The sequence below is a fragment of the Metarhizium acridum genome (genome assembly GCF_019434415.1).
Source record: "Metarhizium acridum strain ARSEF 324 chromosome Unknown scaffold_568, whole genome shotgun sequence".
NCBI lineage: Eukaryota > Fungi > Ascomycota > Sordariomycetes > Hypocreales > Clavicipitaceae > Metarhizium > Metarhizium acridum.
The window spans coordinates 882,602-902,032 of record NW_027094041.1 but is presented as its reverse complement, the minus strand read 5'-3'; the positions used below and the strand labels follow the sequence as shown (position 1 = coordinate 902,032).

Here is a 19,431-nt window from a genome sequence, read left to right as displayed (position 1 = left end):
CCAATCCAGCCACAATGTCAGGTGAGGTGTAAAGATATCCTCTCAACGAGAGCAGCACTGACCGTGAGACTTCCGAGCAGGCCCTGCGTTTGTCCGATGGCCAGACATGCCAGGATGCCGCGACAAACGCAAACGGCCTCTTCTGCAGGCTCCATTCCAAGCAGGCTCATGGTTTATACAAGGGTTACAAACGGCGAAATGCCCAACTAGACGCGATAGACGATGAAGCCCCGGCATATCTTAAAAACTCCCACGTCCCTCTCGCCAACGACAAGTTTGAAAGCATCCAAGACGAGACGGTGCTTCGACAAGTACACTCCCATCTGTTTGAGAAGTATGTCTTGTTCAGCAAGGTCATCGATGCTCGCAAGCTGCACCATAAACACTTCTACCCACTTCAGGTTGACTATGGTCATCAAGCATACCTTGACAAGCTTAGCAGTCAACGTCATACTGTTCTTCGAGCTTTGGGAATGCTTGAAAAGCGAACCGCCCAGGTATTGTACGAGAAGGAGAAGTGGTTTACCTGGGTTCGCAAAGTACAGGAAACGGAAGAAGCAAATGGCGAGAAGGAGCAGAAGAAGGCGAGGCAAGAAGCTGCCCTTTTCAAACGTCACATGAAGAATCTGCAAACCAGGTTAGAAATCATTCGACAAAGGGAGGAAAAGAAGCGCCAAGACGCGTACCTTGAGGACGCATATAGAGAGCGAATGTCCATGTCAGCGGATGAGGCAGACGACGACGGCGACTGGGATCCTATTGAAGATGCGGGACACGACAAAAGACAAAGTTACATTGACTTGATTAAGCACTTCCTTTGGATGGAAGTATTGGGCGCAGGTGAAGATGCTGTACACCGGGCTGGTTCAGACGCTACCGCTCAAGAGGCTGGCCACAGTGGTGAGCCGCAGACAACCGTCGCCAAGTCCAAAAAGAAGCAAAAGGCCAAAGGCACAGCAGCTTCTGATAATGGATCCCGTGGATCTTCAGACGCTCGGAACGTGGCTAGCAGGGGGCAGAAGAGGCTCTTGGCAATGCAGGAAAGCGGACAAGCCACGGCTAAACCGGATCTGCAGGAGCCAAACATGATCAACATTGAGACGGAAGCAGAAATGAGGAAACGGCTTGCTGAAGGAGTCAAGAAGAACTACGATGGCTTTTGGGATTTCCAGATTGTTAGCGCGTTGGAAAATCCCCACGAGACTGTCGAAAAGACGGCACCGATGACGGATGATGAGATCGATTCCGTCGTCAAGGATATCAGGGAAATTAAACGACTGCTATTCAGCCGCCTCATCCTCGCACAGGCATCCATGCTACCTGCTGCTATCCGAGCCAACAGCGTAGAGGAGTTTCTCAACGATGCCGATGTTGCCGAATCTGATCTGCGAGACATCTGCTTGAAGGTTGCAGATCCTACCCTTCAAGTCATAAGAGATGCGTGTGCCGACTTTTCCCGAGGAGACGAAGCGGACGATGACGAGGATGACGAGGATGAGGATGAGGACGAAGATGAGGACGATGATGAGGACGATGAATCATTGTTAGAACTGATCCTTGAGATCCGGCGCTATGCGAACCTTCATACTCCTTACTGGCTGCTAGATAAACTTGCATGTGAGAAGAGCGGCCTTCTTTCACGGCAACAGAAAAAGTCTAGGTCACGCAAGACCAAAGTCACAATTTGTGGCAAAAGCATCTGGAACCACGCCAGCGAAAACGCCATGTCGTTAGATGGCTGGCTCCAATTTTCTGTCATGGCCAAAGACTGCAGCCTTGAAAATGCCTTCCAGTTATGCCGCAACTGGGCTGAATTCTCGGACCTGAATCTGCTCACTCTGTGGCAATTCTTCCCGGCGTCGAACTGGGTCCCATGGGGCAGCAGCCAGATGGTTCGGCAGCTTCAAGAACTAGGCTTCTTTCCTTACTTTATCGATTTTGAGGCTCAACAACACAGCCGATATAATCAGGTCAGTGGTAGAAGCCACGGTCGACGTCAACATGATATTATCGAGACGCGAAATATCATTGTCGGCCACATGAAGCGCAACGACCCCGTCACTCGACGATTTTTGCAATATCTCGAAATGCGGGCCGGAGAGCTGCTGTTGCTCGTGCGGGATGGCAAGACCGGTCGCGTCGTTACAGCTCCTCCTAAGCAACTCTTGTGGACATACCGCCAAAAGCAGGGCATTGGAAGAGCTTCCAAAAACGAATATGTCAATGTCTTAGAGGTTGGTCCTGGATATTTTCGGATGCTCGACATCTTGCGGAACTGGCGCTTTGGATTCGATGACTATTACGACGTCTTCATCTGGGACTTTGTACCTTGTCAGTCGGCAATGGCAACATACAACAACATCATACATGTAAGTCCTCCGTCTCACGCCGGCGTCTGAATGTAGTGTTGGCTAACGGAACACACTTCAGGAGCTTAAGAATGCACGGCGCATCACTAATGTGCGCGGCATCTACGCACACATGGAGCCGCTCTTGCGAACTCTGACTTGGGTAGAAGGCTCAATGCGCACTCGGCAAGTCAAGGCAGGCGAGGATGTCGAGACCCTCTGGGATGAGTTCATGGATGAAAGGAACGAGTTAGTCCTCGTCAACGGGAACGGAGAGTCGGTTACTAGATGTGACGCATCAGAAGCGTCCGCCTCGCCATACTTGTTTTATAACGAAGCCAACGTCCTCGAAGATCAAATATTATTCCCGGATGAGCTCATCTCAAACAAGCGAAACGTGCCTTTTAATGAGATGAAAGATGGCGTTATTCGAATCGAGAGCGGTGTTTTGCCCAGCAGGGCCCGGCATCTTCTGAGAAGCCAAAAGGCCGGGATGTTACTGCTGCAAGGATATGAGGGGCGAGAACCATCCCCCAAGGCGAGTGACGACGAGGAAGATGGTTATCTATCCAACGAGAGCGATGATGAGGAAGATGGTTACCTATCCAACGCGAGTGACGATAAAGTTGGTTTTCTATGGGACTCACCTGAATTATGGGAGTCGGCTATAGAACAGGTGCGAAAGGAGGCGCTTAACGGTCAACAAAATATCCGTCTCCAGCGGACGGGTCTAGATGCAATGCAAGCGAGCTCATTATTTGAGGAACGATTTGGGGAACGACTTGCTGAAGCAGATAGCATGGAATTGTTGCAGCATGAGAGGTCCACTAGTAAGTGGAATCAGCTATGATTATTGCAGATGACGCTAATGTATACGGCAGACTTTAAGGAAGCATGTCATGGGGGAGATCTTGAACCAGGAAGTTTGGAGAAGTACTTCCAGGTTCAAGAAAAGATTGAGCAGATCCTTGGGTGTAGCCATTCTGGGTCAACAGACTGGGTCTGGTTTGTCGTCGAGATAATGGATTGGCTTCAATTGCGTACGAAGTACAATCACCATCGCTCCTCACCATGGTCACACAGTTTTTGGATCTACGATCTAGTCCAGGCATTTGCAACTATGGCCATGTTCTTCCCCGGGTTGGCAGCGACCGAGCCTGTGACCAAGTTCCTGGAGTCAAATGAGTGTAAAGAATTCAGGAACTCGGATCTTTTTAGTCCGAAGCAGCGAGCAGCAAACTTGCCCGATCGAAGAAGTCCAACGAGTTACAAATATCGCAAACCAGAGTTCTGGGCAAAGTGGAAGGAAGTCTTGGACTCACGGGGCTATCTCACCGATATATACCCCTATGACTAGAGCCTTGCGATCCGTCCCATCATTGCACATTGTCAGTTAAATCTCGCCAGTCCCATCACCAACCTCGCAAGATTCGCTAACAACAGATTCGTAGTATATCGAGCAGGGGCGATCGCGCCCTTACACTGTCAAAGTGATGCACAAATCATTCCTGGCATTGCCACGGCCAATACGGAGCCTCACCGCCCCGATAAGCTAGATCTCTTCATCAACTATGAAGATCCGTATAACAGCTGTCCCCCCCCGACTTTCCCCGCGTGCTATATTCACCCACACCAATGGCCTGTCCTGCTACCGCTCGCCCAAGAATTCGCCAAAGGCCACCAGAGCGCGCGTTTTGCGCTTCTTCGGCAGTGGTCGGCGCCGCACTTCTACCCCCTGAGCGTCGGGCCGGAAAACCGGCATGGACTCAGCTTCCTTGACAGCGCCGGCCGATCGTGGCAGTGGAATTTCGCGCCCAAAGATATGCCGGGGAGCGAGTTCAGCGCACACTGGAACACTTTGAAGCGATTGGAGCGATTGCAAAATAAGTTTGGAGACCGTGTCGTTAGTCGTGGAGACTTGATTTTTGTAATGGCCGAAGATGCTGAGGAGCTGCTGAAGACTTGCACGGCCGTCACGTTCGCCATTCAGACGAAGCCGTGGCTGAGAGAGATTGATGTTTGGAAAAGCTTTATTGATGTAGATTTAGATTTTCTGGAGAGTTTAGACGATTTTTGGCTAGATTGAAAGGATAGTGAGTTATTTTGTTGCAAATATCCAATTGATTCGTAATGGACGGTTTTAGGAGGGTTTCCACTCGGCAGACAAATAGAAGACGACCAGAACGGGGAACAGGCGCCCTTGCAGGTATCCTTGTGATGTCTCCTTTGGTTTGACGGCCGTTGTTCTATTCATGACTTTGTCTTCCGTGGAGGTTCCTTAGAAGTTGGTGCTAAGACGGACTGGGTGCTTCTTGATCTATTCTGCGAATTAGTGTGGTAGATTTTGTCTTTCGGCGAGTGAGAAATACGCACAGAACACATGGCGGAACGGACCTGGACCGCTTCCATGTCCCGCAGTGCTGTCTTACGCTCAGGGTTCTCCCTCTTGGTCGCCATCTTTGAAAGCCCGAGTTGGCATTTGACCTTTGGCAATGGGTTCACCGCTTGTCACACGGATTAGGTCAAGCAAGGATTAGAAGCTCTTTGTTACACAAGGAGATCACGAGAACTATGGGGCACACTAGGCACGGGCCGTTCCTTTCATGTATATAAGATGGTCTCCCCTCGCCTTCTAGTTTGGAGGAAACCAAGGACCTTTGACATCCTACAAGATTATCATTGAATTGAGCCCTTTTGCTTCAAGCCCTCTATTGAGCCCTTGTCACACCGCTCAACTAATCATACACCTCATAGAGCTAGATATTTAAATGAAAATACTGTTTTTAATATGAATAACTCTAAGGATTTTGATAATCATTGATTAGCAGGATTTTCTGATGTAGATAGCAGAAGACGCAGTTGGTGACATACTACGCACCCTCTCTGCATTTATTAGTACGGTGAAGTATGCATGCACTGGTGAGGTAGAAGAATTTTGTGTCACCTGGTTGTAAATTTGTAAGCACAACCAACACAGGCTTCACCCCCCTTGATCCGGCGCCGGATTCATGCTTTTCCAAAATCTCAGTGCTCCTTTTCGTGCCCCCTTCTGGCTCTCGGGCCTGTCGCAGGCTTGTCGTCATCAATCGCTTGGTTTTTAAGCATTGTTCTGCTCAGTTGGGGATGAATTCTAGTTACCCCACTTCACTTCCTCAAGACGCTGTGGGCGTCAATATCCCATTTGTTGTTGTGGTTGTCTGGTGGTGATTGTCCGAAACATGCAAGTTGCCAGTTGAGGAAATTAGTTATAATGAGGCAAAGAGGGAGATATTTGCGCTCAATCGCTTTCTCAATGAAGTCCCGCAGCGCATCAAATTGCAGGAGCCCGAAGAATTTATACTCGCCCATCCGGACTTGAGATGTGGCAACATCATTGTTACAGATGATTTCCATATTGCGGGTATTATCGACTGGGAATTTGCAAGCACGATCCCACAACAATTTTTTATACCACCATCATGGATCATGGGCCATTGTTTTAGCACTCAACGCATCTGGACGGGCATTCCTAGTTGCAACGTCTTCCCAGAAGTCCACGGAGTCCTTTTGGAAACGCAAAACAGGTCCAGCGGATGTGCACAGCTTTCGCAAGATTGGGGACTTTTTCGAAACATAACACAACTACGAGAAATATCCCCGATGCTTCATATACTCCGCGACCCGTGTAGTCTTTTAAAGATATACTACTACTTCCTCTTTGGAGAACAATTTGGATTCAAAGTACGTGGGGAAATAGTGATTGATGAATTCTTGGCCGAAGAAAGCAACAAGTCTCTTGTAGAGCAAGTTGAGCGCCACGTTCAGAACTCTGAGCGCTACACCAAGTATCTCAGAGAACACGGTTTACTCGTCAAGAGGGATTGCGATCGCCTGAATCAAGAATCTGCGGAAAAGACAAAGTCTCTGGTCCAGAGTGCAAGGATGGCAAACCCCTAAGAAGCCCCTCCATAGTAAGATGATGCGAGCAACTCCCGCTCCCGGACCTGCAATTTTCCCAACTTGCTCCACAGCCCTCCAATCACCACCTCTTTGTTAGTGATCTGACTTTGCAACTCCTGAAACCTGTCGTTCATGACGCGTAATATGCGAGCAGAAAACGTGACGGACCATTCCAACTGCTTCCATGGGCTGATTGTTGCATCTTTCACGGCCCCGGGCGGCATGGGAACTCTTCAGTCTTTTGCTTTTGGGTTTCTTCCCACCTGGCGCCGCCCTTGGCTCCCAACTACTTGTTATCTTGGAACGCTGCGGAAGACCCGTGAGCCTATTCTGTCCAACACTATGCCACATGCTGTTTAACTACTATAGAGCATCAAAAACAATATTACCAAGGGCAGGCAAACATTACGAGCCGAGTGGTCCAAGGGGTGAGTGAATAAGGCATGTGCGGCTAGAACTTAGAAGCCCCAGTTATATCGAACTCTGCACCCCCCCAACATGTCCTTGGAACGCCCTTGTGCATACGTATCTGCACTGGGCAGTAGCTACCAGACCCCTCTCATACCTTGGGAAAACAGGCCCGTCAAGTGGATGATCACGGGCCTGGAAGCTCCGCATGCCGCAGTGGGATCTTTGTCCCCCAAGATGCTGTGGCAAGCCAAACTTGGTCAAAAACGGCATCGCAAGGTCATCTTTTGCCGCTAAATATTCTCTTTCGGATGAAGTCATACAAGCAGAGTCGTATGTGGTACTTCTAACATGGTTAGGCACCGGAAGCACACCTCCAGGAGCCTGGGTTTCTGGAGATGAACAACAACACCACACATGGGTACTACCTTGCAACTCGCCTATATACCCTCAAAGCACAGCGTTGATATATTTAAGGATTTTGAGGAGGACCTAAAAGCCAGGACCTGAGCGTGTCGTAAGGCGGTGTCTCGGAGCGTCTTACTGGAGCCACGCGACATTTCTACCTCGTTGCCGCCAAAGGACAAGCTGTCAAGTGAGAACTACGTAAAGGAAGAATGGGTTTCGATATGGAAGGTCTCAGCCGTGATGTGTAGACAATACAAGAGCACGTGTGAGACTATGAAGTTGACTCAATATATATAGACCCATATACCTGTAATTGTTGTAAAAGCACGCGATTCTGCACCTATTATACAGAGAATATATGTGCTGGATGTGTGATTTATGATGTAGTCATGGTTCTAGGTCTTCTTTTTTTAAGTTTCACAATAACTGCCAGTTTAGTAATTACAAGATTCGCTTCCTACTGGGAAAAGATAAAGGTGTTGGTATAGTTCCGGTAATAAATTTATACCCATACTATTATCAAATTAATGAAATTTACTTATTTTAGAAATAGAAAAGCATAGAGCTTATATCAAGATGTACTAGTAGATATATAACGTGCTCGCTACGGGCTAGTCAACCGAGGAGGCCTTATCTACTATTGTGAGGTACAGTACAAGTAACTACTTGCACTAGCCGACCCTCTAGTTAACTGATTATGACTCAATTGTACGTCAAAAGAGCTTTGGGAAAGGTAGAGCTTGGAAATCAATAGCGATAAAGCAACAAGTACGTAGGTAGTAAGGTACTTGCAGGTATAAGACCTTAAGTAGGCTAGTAATATGAAATAACTTTGTACTAGACCAAGCGTACAAGACTTTAGCGTTTTCTATCAAGTATTTTACTAATCATAGTTAATACACTCCATATTTTTCTGGGAAACGCGTTTCGAAGATTGCATGTCGACATTCTCACTACTGTAGTTAGCCTGTTGCTCTGACCATTGACCTGAACAGCGTGGCCATTGATCAGCTTGAGATTCTGCAAGAAGACATGAGCGGTAAAAGCGGCGCAGCGGAAGTCCTTTCGTTTCACCACTTCCAAAGCTACTCCAACCTCGAACCGTCTATTTCGGCACTTCTTAGTCTTACCACGGGTGAGAGGACTCGACACGGCGACTATATCTGGAAAAGGACTTCTCAGAGAGTACAAAAACGGCCAGGTGTAGATAAAAGTGCAAACAGGACCATTGGTCACAACCAGAAGAACATCACGACTGTACTGAGGCTTGACAATGACTATTGACCAGCCACAGGACCGATGTAAAGCCGTCCCCGTTGCGACATGGCCAGGCCACAACATCAGTTGCCTTGTTTCAAATTGTCTAATGAGACATTGAGCTCGCCATTCTTCATTGAGTATTTAATGAACTATCTGCGGTGCATACGTGTTGTTTGTGACTTTGATTCTGCAACCTTGTTGTATCTGACCAAGAGCAAAGCACACTCCCTCGCGACTCTGACGGCAACAATGCCCATATTTTATGCCTGCGGCAAAGATCCCACAGCCCCGTAACTCACGAACCCTAATTTCTGTTTAGTCCCTTCAAGTTGAACGACAGAGACAGTGTAGGGAATATACCTGACCTTACTACGCAGGACTGAGCTCCGTCACCACGGAGATTGGACTGTGAAGACCACCATTTCCGGGTGCTATGGTAACCGTGGCGTCGGAGTGAATCGTAATGCTTCCAGCAACAAGACTACCGTTCTTAATAGTGTAGGTTGCTATTTGGATATTAAGATCTAGAACGCCTGGCTGTCCAGGAGTTGCCGCGGGAAGTGTGTGACTATTGGCGCCATCGGTGACCGCAAACGTGGTGGTCGAAGCATTCTGGACTTTGACGCTTGCGATGGTGGTCATGTTGGGAGTTCTGGTGGACGATAGTCAAGTTGAAAAAAAAAAAATTCCCTTATGGAATGAGGGAGTTTGAAGAGCAGGTATTGGGTGCAGAAGACACGGTATCTGGTGCTTGAAGGGGATAAAGAGGAAGAAGGGCATGTAAATGCTACGGATAAGTGAGAGGCTATTTATATGTGTTCTAAGAGCTAATACGCGCCGTGTCTAGTCGTTTCCAAGACTATGCCAGCTCATCACACATGATGCAAGCCTTGCGAGGCGTACGTGGCCAAGCTTTTGGGCATTCGTATTGTGTGGTATGCTTTTCCCCTCTTTGGTGTGGCATTTTTGCTTCGTCTGCTATGCACCTGGACCACAGATGTGTATCACAAAAATGCAAAATGAATTTATGCGATGAGCACATTAGATCTCGTCCTCGCGGGGTACTTGATAATCATGTCGTCGTCGTGTGCTTCCATCGCGTGCGCTATCATCCTTACCATTCGACAGGGACTTTCACGGGGCCAGTGGTATAGGCAAGGCCACGTCTATGATCTCGATAGTTGAATTTGGACCCTTGCTGCTGTTGGTAGGTCTTGGATTGCCCGACCTTTGGGTGTCTAAAGATGGTGCGTCATCAAGAAGTCATGCGCGGCAAATCATCGTATGTGTTAAGACCCAAATGTGGCATGGATAGACTGCTTTTAGAGCTGAAAATTTTCCAATGCCCCCCCACTCTCATATATGGTTACGCAAGTTTTCGTGCGTCTTTGATTCTAGAAGTATCCAGAAAACTGTTGTCATATGTAGCTTAGAGATACGGGGACATTATCGTCTCCTCCCCCTACGCCAACTTTTCATTGATTCGGGCCTCGGCTTCTCAGTTTTTTTATCTTTATGACTTGACTTGGAGACAAAAAAAAGGAATCAATCGTCAAATTGTTCGCTGTCGTCTGAATCTGCCGTATGGATGGCTGAAGGACCCAACCTCAGTTGGCATATCAAACACGAGCATCTTGGTCGGTTGGAAGCATCCATTCATTGGATGGTGTGCGGATGGCATGTTACACACGGTAAGATATTTTTCTCTTTCTGTTTTTTTTTTTTTTTTGAGACACCGATGTTCCACGGCATTGCACCGCTTCATGCAGGGTACTGTTCCTGGCGATTCAGCTGTCCACATCGACCGTCAACTACAACATAGACATGCCTTGTTGACCAATACGCTATGGCCAGATAGATGCATGGACGGTATGGTTGAGACTCGGCACCCGCGGTCTGCCGCTCATTCAGCGACCAACGACGAAAATGAGTAGAACAGCAGCTGGAGAGTGGTGAGCGGTGAGCGAACGCATATGCCAATGGCCTTCACCGCTGCACAACAAGGGCCGACTGAACAGAAGCAACTTGACACCAGGCAACTGACCAACAGACCAATGGCTGTGCTGCAATATACGCCTGAGCATGCTAGGCTTGAACCAAACTGATTGCCAAAAGCTCATCACCACCGTCTCGTGGCGTCCGTTTGGTTGAACGAGGGATACGCCGTAAGCACCGAAAGGTTGGCCGGCTTTCAAGATTACAGGAGTGGTGCCGTTGTTATTTCAGAAGTGAAAGCACGCTGGTCCAAGTCCTGACCCCTAGTTACACTCAGCTGAGCGACAGGGTGTCGGAATCACCACCTATCGAGACAACAAGCTCGATCGTCCGTAATCACGACAGTTCAAATCGACGCCTACGCCAAACAACATTTCGAATATGCCATAGCGATGGCAACGCTGACAGCCCAGGTCGATGCCGCCGACTCTTCTAGAATCAAGGAGAGCGCAGTTGAAGATGCTAAGGAGACCCAATCCTTTATTGCGGAAGAGTGCGCAAATGATGGCACAGAGCCGCCAATTTACGAGTTAATGGTCCTCATCGGTAAAGAAAGCTTCGGCAGGGTGTATAAAGCCCGTGGGTTAAAATCAGGGCGACTGGTTGCCGTTAAATTTGAGGAGGGCGACAGCATTCACCACGGCGGCACGGATACATTCGGTGATATTTTAAAGGAAGCTAACACACTGAAACTTCTCAACAATAGAGGAGCGAAAAATACCAATCGGCTTCTTGATACCCATTTCGCTGGCCAATCTGTTTGGACGATTACTGAGTATTGTGCTGGCTGTAGTGTCGCTACTCTGATGAAACCAACTGGGGGATTGCCAGAGAAGTGGATTATGCCGATTTTGCGAGAGGTTACTGAGGCTGTGTATTGAATACCCCATGGCGTCATTCATCGGAATACCAATCTGCTAATGTCCTCATTACCGACATCGGAAGCGTTCAACTCTGTGACTTTGGCGTCGCCGGGATAATCGAGACCAAGTTCGATAAGAGAAGCACTGTTACGGGCACAATCCAGTGGATTGCCCCCGAGCTATTTACCTCCTCAGCATCGTACGGTATTGAGGCTGATATTGGGGCCTTTGGATCAATGGCTTACGAAGTGGCCACCGGACTTCCGCCTAATGCGGCCGGCCCAGTTGATATGGCGAACTTTGGCTCACATCTTGAACAGAACTGTCCACGGCTCGAAGGAGACCAATACTCGCCTCATCTTCGAGATATTATTGCGTTTGGCATGATCCAAGATCCGGCTCAACGACCTAGTATCGAGCAGGTCCAGACACATCCTTATATTGCCCACCACTAGTAAATTTCCTACTACATCACTATCTCAGCTTGTCAAGGCCTATAGACTTTGGGAGATGCAAGGTGGAAGTAGGCAGTCCCTCTTATCCGCAGGCGGTGCGCAGGGGCCTGCAAACATTTCGTCATCTGCTCCTCTGAACGATGAGTGGATCTTTGAAACATTGGATGAGGCTCGCGAAGTAGACCGCGGCGGAGATGCTCACACTGTTCGGAATGCAAATGGGCCGGACGTCCACTTCCTTTGGCAGCCACCAAAACAACCCGGGCGACGTCGGCAACCGAACGTTGTGATCTTGACACCTCACTCGACGGGAACCACTTGTCGCAGTTCGTTGATATGGGGACAATCAGAGGAGGTCATCGGTCAGGCCCCGATGAAGTATACCATCTCAGTCGTCGCCTGACTCAGGATTGGAAGTTTCCTCTTATGGCCCCTATCTCTGCAAGTTGACTATGCTGAAGATCCCGATGAGAACGTTGTCTGCGATTTCGACGCAAGGGATGTATTCATGAGCCAGTCCGTTCGAGTACGCAGTCTAATCGTACTTGAGCGATGAGCCTCGTTGACCTTGATGCCAGCATGCCGAATGAGTTGGGAATCCTGACCCGCCCATCCACCGCTAGTTCCGACAATATATCAATAGGTTCGGATAAAGAAAGACTCCATTCGAGCTTGAAGAACATGTCTTTGATGCAAGCTCATCCTCGCCAACCGTCAGAGAACCATCTATACACGTCACAGATGGTATTGGCTTTGGGGTACCCCACGTACCTGATGATGGATCCCGAAGGACCAACATGTCAACGGTCCGTTTGTTGGATAAGGTTTCCGTGCAGATACAGCCCAGCTTGGATGAAGATCCCCGTTCCCCTCAGCACCCCGTCTCGGTGATTCCAGCTCCACCATCAACCGGCGCGATGCTCGGCACAAGTACCTCAAAGGAATTGAAGGGAGAACTGCAAAGGTTGATCTGGAGCTTGGGCGAGCATCTGCAATTCACTCCTACACGCTGGCAAGCCTGCCTGCTAAACTCGGCGTATAGCCGCGCAGGCATCCTTCAAGCAGCCGCAACGACTTGGCAGTGGTCTATTTCGGCATTTGAGGAAGACAACTTTTTTCAACTGCGGATCCTGTGTGCTCCCGTACACACGTTACGAAAGCCCTTAATGGTTTTGAAGCCTCCGCATATGTGGTCATGCACCTGATGGGTTACGTTTATGGTAGCCCCCTGCCGACAGCATCTTCACCTTGCTCTCCCGCTCATCAGCCACACAGCGTGGAACTCACCTCGCGGATCACGAAGTCGAGTTTACTTTATCTGAAAATTGCTGGGATCTATACTAAGCTAAATGAGTTGATGCAAGATGCTTTATAACAGGTTAAGTCCTTGAAAAATTTCGGCCAACACAACAGCCTCATTTTGGTATATAATCCCCTAGATTCTGTTCATGTCAGACATTAACATTAAACACAACCTTTCCCTTGGCCGATCAAAAAAGAGGGATAAGACCACCGAAGCCTTCAACAACAGGTGTTAATAGCGCGCCTTGGACTTGTTCATCGAGATTGCCATGCCAATGTCCATATTTTACTACGTCGTGATAGTCGTTTGTTTAATCTACTAACCGATTCTAGTCTAATTAACTGGGGGGTGTTGTGTGAGCACACCTACTTCTTCTTTTCTACTTGTTATTAAGCGAACATGTAGTATAAAACTTGATTATCTATTATCTTAAGGGCATTTATTAATAATATATTTGATAAAGGAAAATAAACCTTTAAAAATTTAAATATCGCTAAAGAGCTTATCCGAACCCCTACGAGGCGAGCTCGGGCTCTAGAGCGCGAAACCACTGCGCCACGAAGGCATAGAAGCAACACACCTTATATTAGCAAGAAACCGCATATTGGCACCACGAGAATATTCCACAGCTGCCGGTCACTCTGACCCTGCCGCCACCTTAAACACCATCATGAGTCTCTCATCTTGTCCAAATATAGACATCTGTCCAAGCCACCGTGCTCTGTGCCGCTGCGCCTAGCAGTCTGGTTGGCGCTCTACCATGTTCTCGCCGTCAACGTCCAACTCTCTTGGCAAACAAAAATACAACGTTTGGTATACACCAGACTCATTGTAGTAGAATGATGCGTAGCTATGAATTGGCGCCTCGCGCTTCCGATTGAGATCCCCACTAGAATGTATCCGGTTAATGTCACTGATGTGTATTTGTAAAGGGGATGGAGCGCAACATACAAGGCAGTTTCAACATGTCTCTATATTTCCCACTGGAAGCCCACTCTTGGTTGCATTTTTCCAACATTATTTCGAAATTCTCCACCGTCTCCGCATCGCTTTTCATGTAGGTAAAGACGGGCACGTATAACTTGACTTCAGGGAGGTCTCTGCCAGGGGTAATCTCCAAGGAAAGGAACAGCTTCATGGCTTGTTGTGCGGCGTCGTTTACCGGCTTTTCATAATCGTCAGCGACTTCGTCCTTCTCCTGAATCATCAGGTGCCAAATTGTCCTTAGGGTTTCTAAGCCTTTTACAGTCGTTTCGTCCTGACGTCGGCCGCCTAGGGTTAAACATTGCCGCACCGTATTAAACGAATTAGTAGTGGTATGAAGGTACATTTTGACTCGAGCGCCATGTAAATCCTCTTCTTTAACGAGGTCTATCGACAACATGTCAATAGAAGGTGATACCACACCTTCGAGTAGGAATCTGCTGCCAGTCAACAAGAGGAACTAGTAGCAAAATCTAATCAAGGAAAAGTAGACCAAGATATCATGCTAGACCTACTCTGATATGGCCTCGACAGCTTTGGAGTTTATTGGAGGTTCCAGATTACGTAAAAGGCTCCAAATAGCCTCATTTGTACAGCTACCAGACCCAATCTCTTTGACTTTTGGACTAACGTACAACTTGGGACGAGCCCGGGGTCCATCCAAGTCCAAAGCAAAAGCAGCAAAGGGCAGCCTTGATACGGGTTTTGTTTCCAGTCCAGGGGGCAGGAGGCTCGTCATCCACTGTTGCACGTTTTCCTGTGATCTTTTTGCTTCTTCGGCGGTGGGAATAAAGGCCTCTAGTAGCTCATCACTCCAACGTCTGCTGACCCTAGTTCTGCGCAAAGGGAGGTTAAGCATTTCTGGACCGTCTCCACCGCATATATATCGGCATCGTCGGGCCAAGCCGAGCCCAGGATCTCGGCGCAATATCTCACACTCGGCTTTCCGGAACGAAGATTAAGGCTAATCTCGATCGGCGAACCACTATTTGTAAGCGAGCTTTTAATAGGATGGGACGCTGTTGGTCGAGGTCCAATATTAGGGAGGATATGGTCGCAGAGAATTCGAATGTGTTCCCCTTGGTCTGCAGCTGAATATGCCCCAGCTGCCCTTAGGAAAGCAAGGATGGGTGAGATGCTATGGCGCATCCAAAAGCCCAGGTCCAAGCTGGTGTCCGGGCGAGTTTGACCAGCCATTGCAGCGTATTGCATATAAGGCCGACGAATAGAATCGACTTCGTGTACCAGGAAGAGAAGCACTGCTGGGGGTGTATAGGTGGTCAGACTTGTGATGCGCCTTCCTATAGGTCTATGAGGATCTGTTGGAGTATAAAACAAAGAAATACCCGAGGCTCTTTACTAGTATTTCGCGCATGCTGTTTTATACAAGGTTTTCTTACTTGATGTGTCCCAATGTCGGGCGCAGTGGGAAGACGTGCATAGTCAGTTCTGCAGGCGAAGTCGATTCTGGTAACCAACCCGACGGCTGCATGCATGTGATTTACGGGGCTGTACGAAGCCCCAATTTCAACATGTATTTGCTACTTGACCGAAATTGAAGCTGTACGGCGCTACGAGCATGCGGGTTGACCTGATTAGTATCTCTGGTCGATGGTTGGTGTCAGGGCCACACAGAGAGAGAGCCACGAGGGCACACTTACAGGCTGATATCGGTGATATTTGTCCAATGGCCGCTATCGATGGATCCTTTTGCTCCATAGCTGAACAGTCAAACCCGACAACCGTCGTGACACTCGGCCTGAATCACACCCTATCCCGTCCCATCTTCCCATTCTTGACCCCCTGTCCCCCCTTCCCTACCCGACGTGCATGAAGAAAAGCTCCTAATATAGATTTTAAACGAATTTAGAGATCCCGCAGCCATTGACTCTTTGTGTTGTCCTCCTTCCTGGGGTTCCCCCCTCACCCCAACGCTCGCCCACGTCTCTTTAACAGTCTATTTTAAAATCCCCAACTATCTACATTCCCTTCATAAACTTGGGTACTTGTCGCAGCCTCTCTCAATCAAGGCCACGACCAAAGACCTGTTGGAACGATGAGTTAGCTCCCCCTGACCCGCGCCTAACGGCCGAAGAGAGGCGCGGCTCATTCTCCAGGTCTCCTTTCCAGGGCACCACAAGGATTCCTGCCGTGCCGCACAACGCCACGACGCACTGCAACTCTCCGGATGTCGTGTCACATCGCGGCTGTCAATGATGTGCCCTGGTTTACGGCCTTGAGGCATGTGCTCAAATGCCGCACCTTCTTGATGCCCTCTGTTCCTGTGGTGGCGGGTACATGAAATGATGGTAGGGCGCACTACTCCGTACTCATCCGATAATAGCTCCCAGGTGCCACTTTAGTTCATATCCCATGGGCTAACCCCAACCCTAACCGCTAAACTCTTGGGGAGGGGTAGTATCGAGTGAGCAGGGGCTAGTATCGGGTGAGCACCCGCACCTAATATCATCAATTGATGTCTTGACGTCCCTCGTTCCAGTGGGCCGCGGAAGAATGTCCCGAACAAACAACTCCTGTCCTTGATCTGGTTGTTCAGCGCCTCTATTTGTCGTTCCATTTGTATTAATGCATAATGTGATGTCTTGCATTTGTAGCATCTGCATGAACTTGGCGATTGTCTGTCTCGATAGATTTGTTTAGGATAAGTCAGACAATGTGAGTGAAACTTAAATTTCCATTAATAAAGGAGTGCATATTTAGCTTTCTACATAATGAGCGATTTTCCGCCAAAGACGGGACATCTTGGTGAGTGAGCTTCTTGATCTTGATACAGAGTTGGTCATACCAACTGTAACTAGTTCGGAAGAAGGCACTCATATGACTAATATTTGGCCTCATTTATATCCCCATCATATCCATTATCTGTGTATACACGTCGCAATTTAGTCCTCAGCCTAATTGATTGCCCAGTGAGCAGCCCGGTAGTTTAGAGTTTAGCTTCTCGTTACCGCATTCTACAACAAGAAGCTTCTGCACACACGTAGAGCCCATCCATTAATCTGCTGGCAAATATCAGGTGGTCACTGGTAATGTATCCCTGCGGCCGCGGAAAATCTGACGCTATCAAAGCTGGCAAGACTGTCTCTCAAATCCCGCCGCATGGAGGGCATCGGCATCAGATTCCTTCCCCGGAAAGCCCATTTCGTTACTTCGAATCAGTGAAGCATGCTTTGCGCTCCGAGGGGTAATTTTGTAAGGAAAAGGAGCCGGGTGATCAATGAGTCCTAGTCTGCTAGCCACCACCGGCTCTATTTCCTTGCCCTCGTCATCAAGAGCCTTGCTGATATCAAATACGGCTAGGAACTGGGCAATTGTAAGAAAAAGAGTGGCATCAACCAGGTATCTTCCCGGACAAACTCTGCGCCCAAACCCAAATACCACCTTTGCGGGATCTGGCTCATCCCGCGGCGCCAGGTACCTCGCAGGGTCGAATGAATCCGGATCCGCGTATACCTGGGGATCGTGGAGGAGCCATCGCACGGCGGGCAGTATAATGGCGCCCTTGGGAATAAGGTATCCCTGCAAGATGATGTCTTCGCTGGTGGCATGCGGCATGCCCATTGGTGTTATGGGAAACCACCGCAGCGCTTCCTTGACGACGCCGTTCACATACGGAAGTTTGCTGCGATCCTCAAACTGCGGCAGACGATCAGAGCCCGTCAAGCTATCAATCTCGTCCTGCGCCTGTCGCTGAAACCTTGGGAAACTTGCTAAGGGCGAGAACCACGCTGCAAAGAGCAGAGACGGCGGTATCTGAACCGGCAGCGTACAAGACTCCCGCTGACCACTTGATAGTCTCCACGGCCACAGAGTCGAGCTTCAGGTCCTCGTCTTCCAGTTCTTGAATTAGCCTAGATACATAGGAAGGTGTATGAATCTTCTGCGCCATCTGCTGCTTCACAAAGTTGTATGGAACATCGGTAACCATCCTATTGATATCCGTCGTCTTCTTGGCAATTCTTTGGAATGAAGCGCCAGGGAACCACTCGGGGACGTGTTTGAGAGCAGGCAAGAGATCGACTGCATGGCCCATAGGTACGAGGGCCTCGGAAGCCCTTGCCATCATTTCTTCGATCAGTTGGACCAACGGGTCTATTTGTCTGTGCTGAACAGTGTAGCCGTATGTTATCTTCAGTGTGATGGCTCCGGCTTGACTATTTGCTTCATCTTCAGTCACTCCAGACGATAGTTGCGTGGAATCTGGCCATGGTAGTTGAGCTTACGTTTTAAAGTATTGCGGGAGATTCTGCGGATCCTCCAGAAGCCGCAGAAGCAATCGTCCAACTTCTTCCTCTTGCACAGCATGATACTGCTCCGCTAATGCCTTGGTCCCGAGTTGCTGGTGTACGGCTCTGCGCTGCCTTCGGAAGCTGTCGTCGTATGATCGGAGCGAAAGGTACTTGCCGAAACCAGACAAGTTATGCGCAAACTCGAGTCGCGGCCGGTCTGATGTCATGAGTGACTTCTTTTCCAGTAATTCGTGAACGGCCTCTAGGTCATGAATGATCACCATGGTCTGCCCGAGAACGGTAACGGAGCTGATGGGGCCGTAGGTGTCCTTGTGCTTGAGCCAATGTTGATACTCAGGCACGTCCTGCGAAGGTAGGTCCGTAATATTCCCAAGCAGTGGCCATGGCTTCGGGCCGGGCGGGAGCTGGGCTTTCCTTTGCCCGCGAATATATAATCTGTACACCAAGTAGACACAGGCAAGAAGGGCACTGGCCGTGATGGAAGAAAGCATTGTTGCTGTAACGATTGTGAACCGAGATCATGTATAAGCATACTCCGACAGAGTGAGAGAGATGAGGGATACTACGCGTATTTAAGCGCACCTCTACAAGCCGCATAGATGCAGGACGACAAAACTGGCGGCAAGCAAAGGACGGAGGCCGGGGAGATTGTCGTCACGTCCGAGCCGACACAATGACGCTGACGATGACGTGGCAGGTTGACTGGATACGGAAAGTGCTTCTGCAGGAATGAATTGTAATCAGAACTGCTAGGCGCCTAATGCATCCCAACAGCCTTGCCCCTGACAGTGAGGGATGGAGGCATCGGGGCACGCGACGTATTTTTTGGTATGTTGTATACATCCACTCAGACATTTCAGTTATCCTATAACTCAGGACCTATCGGTTATGTTTAGAAGAAGAGACGGGGGGAAAATTCGAGATCCAGCGTTTACTTGGTGTGCTGGTGGGCATCGCGAACATTGCTGGTCCTACAGCGGTTCTCAAGAAACTGATTGGAGCAAGCCCCAAGAGTCTGTAGACATTTGAGAGTTCCCAAAGGCTTTCCAAAAGGAGCCACGGCTGCTTAAAGACTCAAGACTGCTAAGAGAGAATCCTGCTGGTAGAAGGCTCCAGGGATGTTCCCATGTACAAGGTCTTTGCCAACGGCGCAGAGAAAACCGCCACCAGCCAAGGGTATACGATTGATCAGAAAGA

General features: G+C 48.9%; 6 protein-coding genes across 6 annotated transcripts; 4 read left to right on the top strand and 2 right to left on the bottom strand.

Moving 5' to 3' along the window:
* Positions 1-14: 14 nt before the first annotated feature.
* On the top strand, positions 15-3,705 carry J3458_019662 (uncharacterized protein; the record flags this gene model as incomplete). The annotated part of the gene is made up of 4 exons (XM_066121624.1): positions 15-26; positions 81-2,369; positions 2,431-3,178; positions 3,230-3,705. 4 exons carry the CDS (start codon positions 15-17, stop codon positions 3,703-3,705), a joined length of 3,525 nt encoding a protein of 1,174 aa, XP_065973240.1.
* A 465-nt stretch (positions 3,706-4,170) lies between these two features.
* Positions 4,171-4,434, top strand: J3458_019661 (uncharacterized protein; the record flags this gene model as incomplete). The annotated part of the gene is made up of 1 exon (XM_066121623.1): positions 4,171-4,434. The coding sequence occupies one exon, from the start codon at positions 4,171-4,173 to the stop codon at positions 4,432-4,434; it is 264 nt and encodes an 87-aa protein (XP_065973239.1).
* Positions 4,435-10,750: 6,316 nt separating this feature from the next.
* Positions 10,751-11,676, top strand: PAK5_6 (Serine/threonine-protein kinase PAK5; the record flags this gene model as incomplete). Its single annotated transcript, XM_066121622.1, has 2 exons — positions 10,751-11,232; positions 11,304-11,676. The coding sequence occupies 2 exons, from the start codon at positions 10,751-10,753 to the stop codon at positions 11,674-11,676; spliced, it is 855 nt and encodes a 284-aa protein (XP_065973238.1).
* Positions 11,677-11,731: 55 nt separating this feature from the next.
* PAK5_5 (Serine/threonine-protein kinase PAK5) lies at positions 11,732-12,079 on the top strand (the record flags this gene model as incomplete). Its single annotated transcript, XM_066121621.1, has 1 exon — positions 11,732-12,079. The coding sequence occupies one exon, from the start codon at positions 11,732-11,734 to the stop codon at positions 12,077-12,079; it is 348 nt and encodes a 115-aa protein (XP_065973237.1).
* A 1,655-nt stretch (positions 12,080-13,734) lies between these two features.
* On the bottom strand, positions 13,735-14,861 carry J3458_019658 (uncharacterized protein; the record flags this gene model as incomplete). Its single annotated transcript, XM_066121620.1, has 3 exons — positions 14,479-14,861; positions 13,931-14,400; positions 13,735-13,868 (listed from the first exon to the last, which is right to left on the bottom strand). The coding sequence occupies exons 1-3, from the start codon at positions 14,820-14,822 to the stop codon at positions 13,735-13,737; spliced, it is 948 nt and encodes a 315-aa protein (XP_065973236.1). The 5' UTR covers positions 14,823-14,861.
* Positions 14,862-17,047: 2,186 nt separating this feature from the next.
* J3458_019657 (uncharacterized protein) lies at positions 17,048-18,725 on the bottom strand (the record flags this gene model as incomplete). Its single annotated transcript, XM_066121619.1, has 3 exons — positions 17,048-17,620; positions 17,682-18,138; positions 18,208-18,725. The coding sequence occupies 3 exons, from the start codon at positions 18,723-18,725 to the stop codon at positions 17,048-17,050; spliced, it is 1,548 nt and encodes a 515-aa protein (XP_065973235.1).
* Positions 18,726-19,431: the final 706 nt, after the last annotated feature.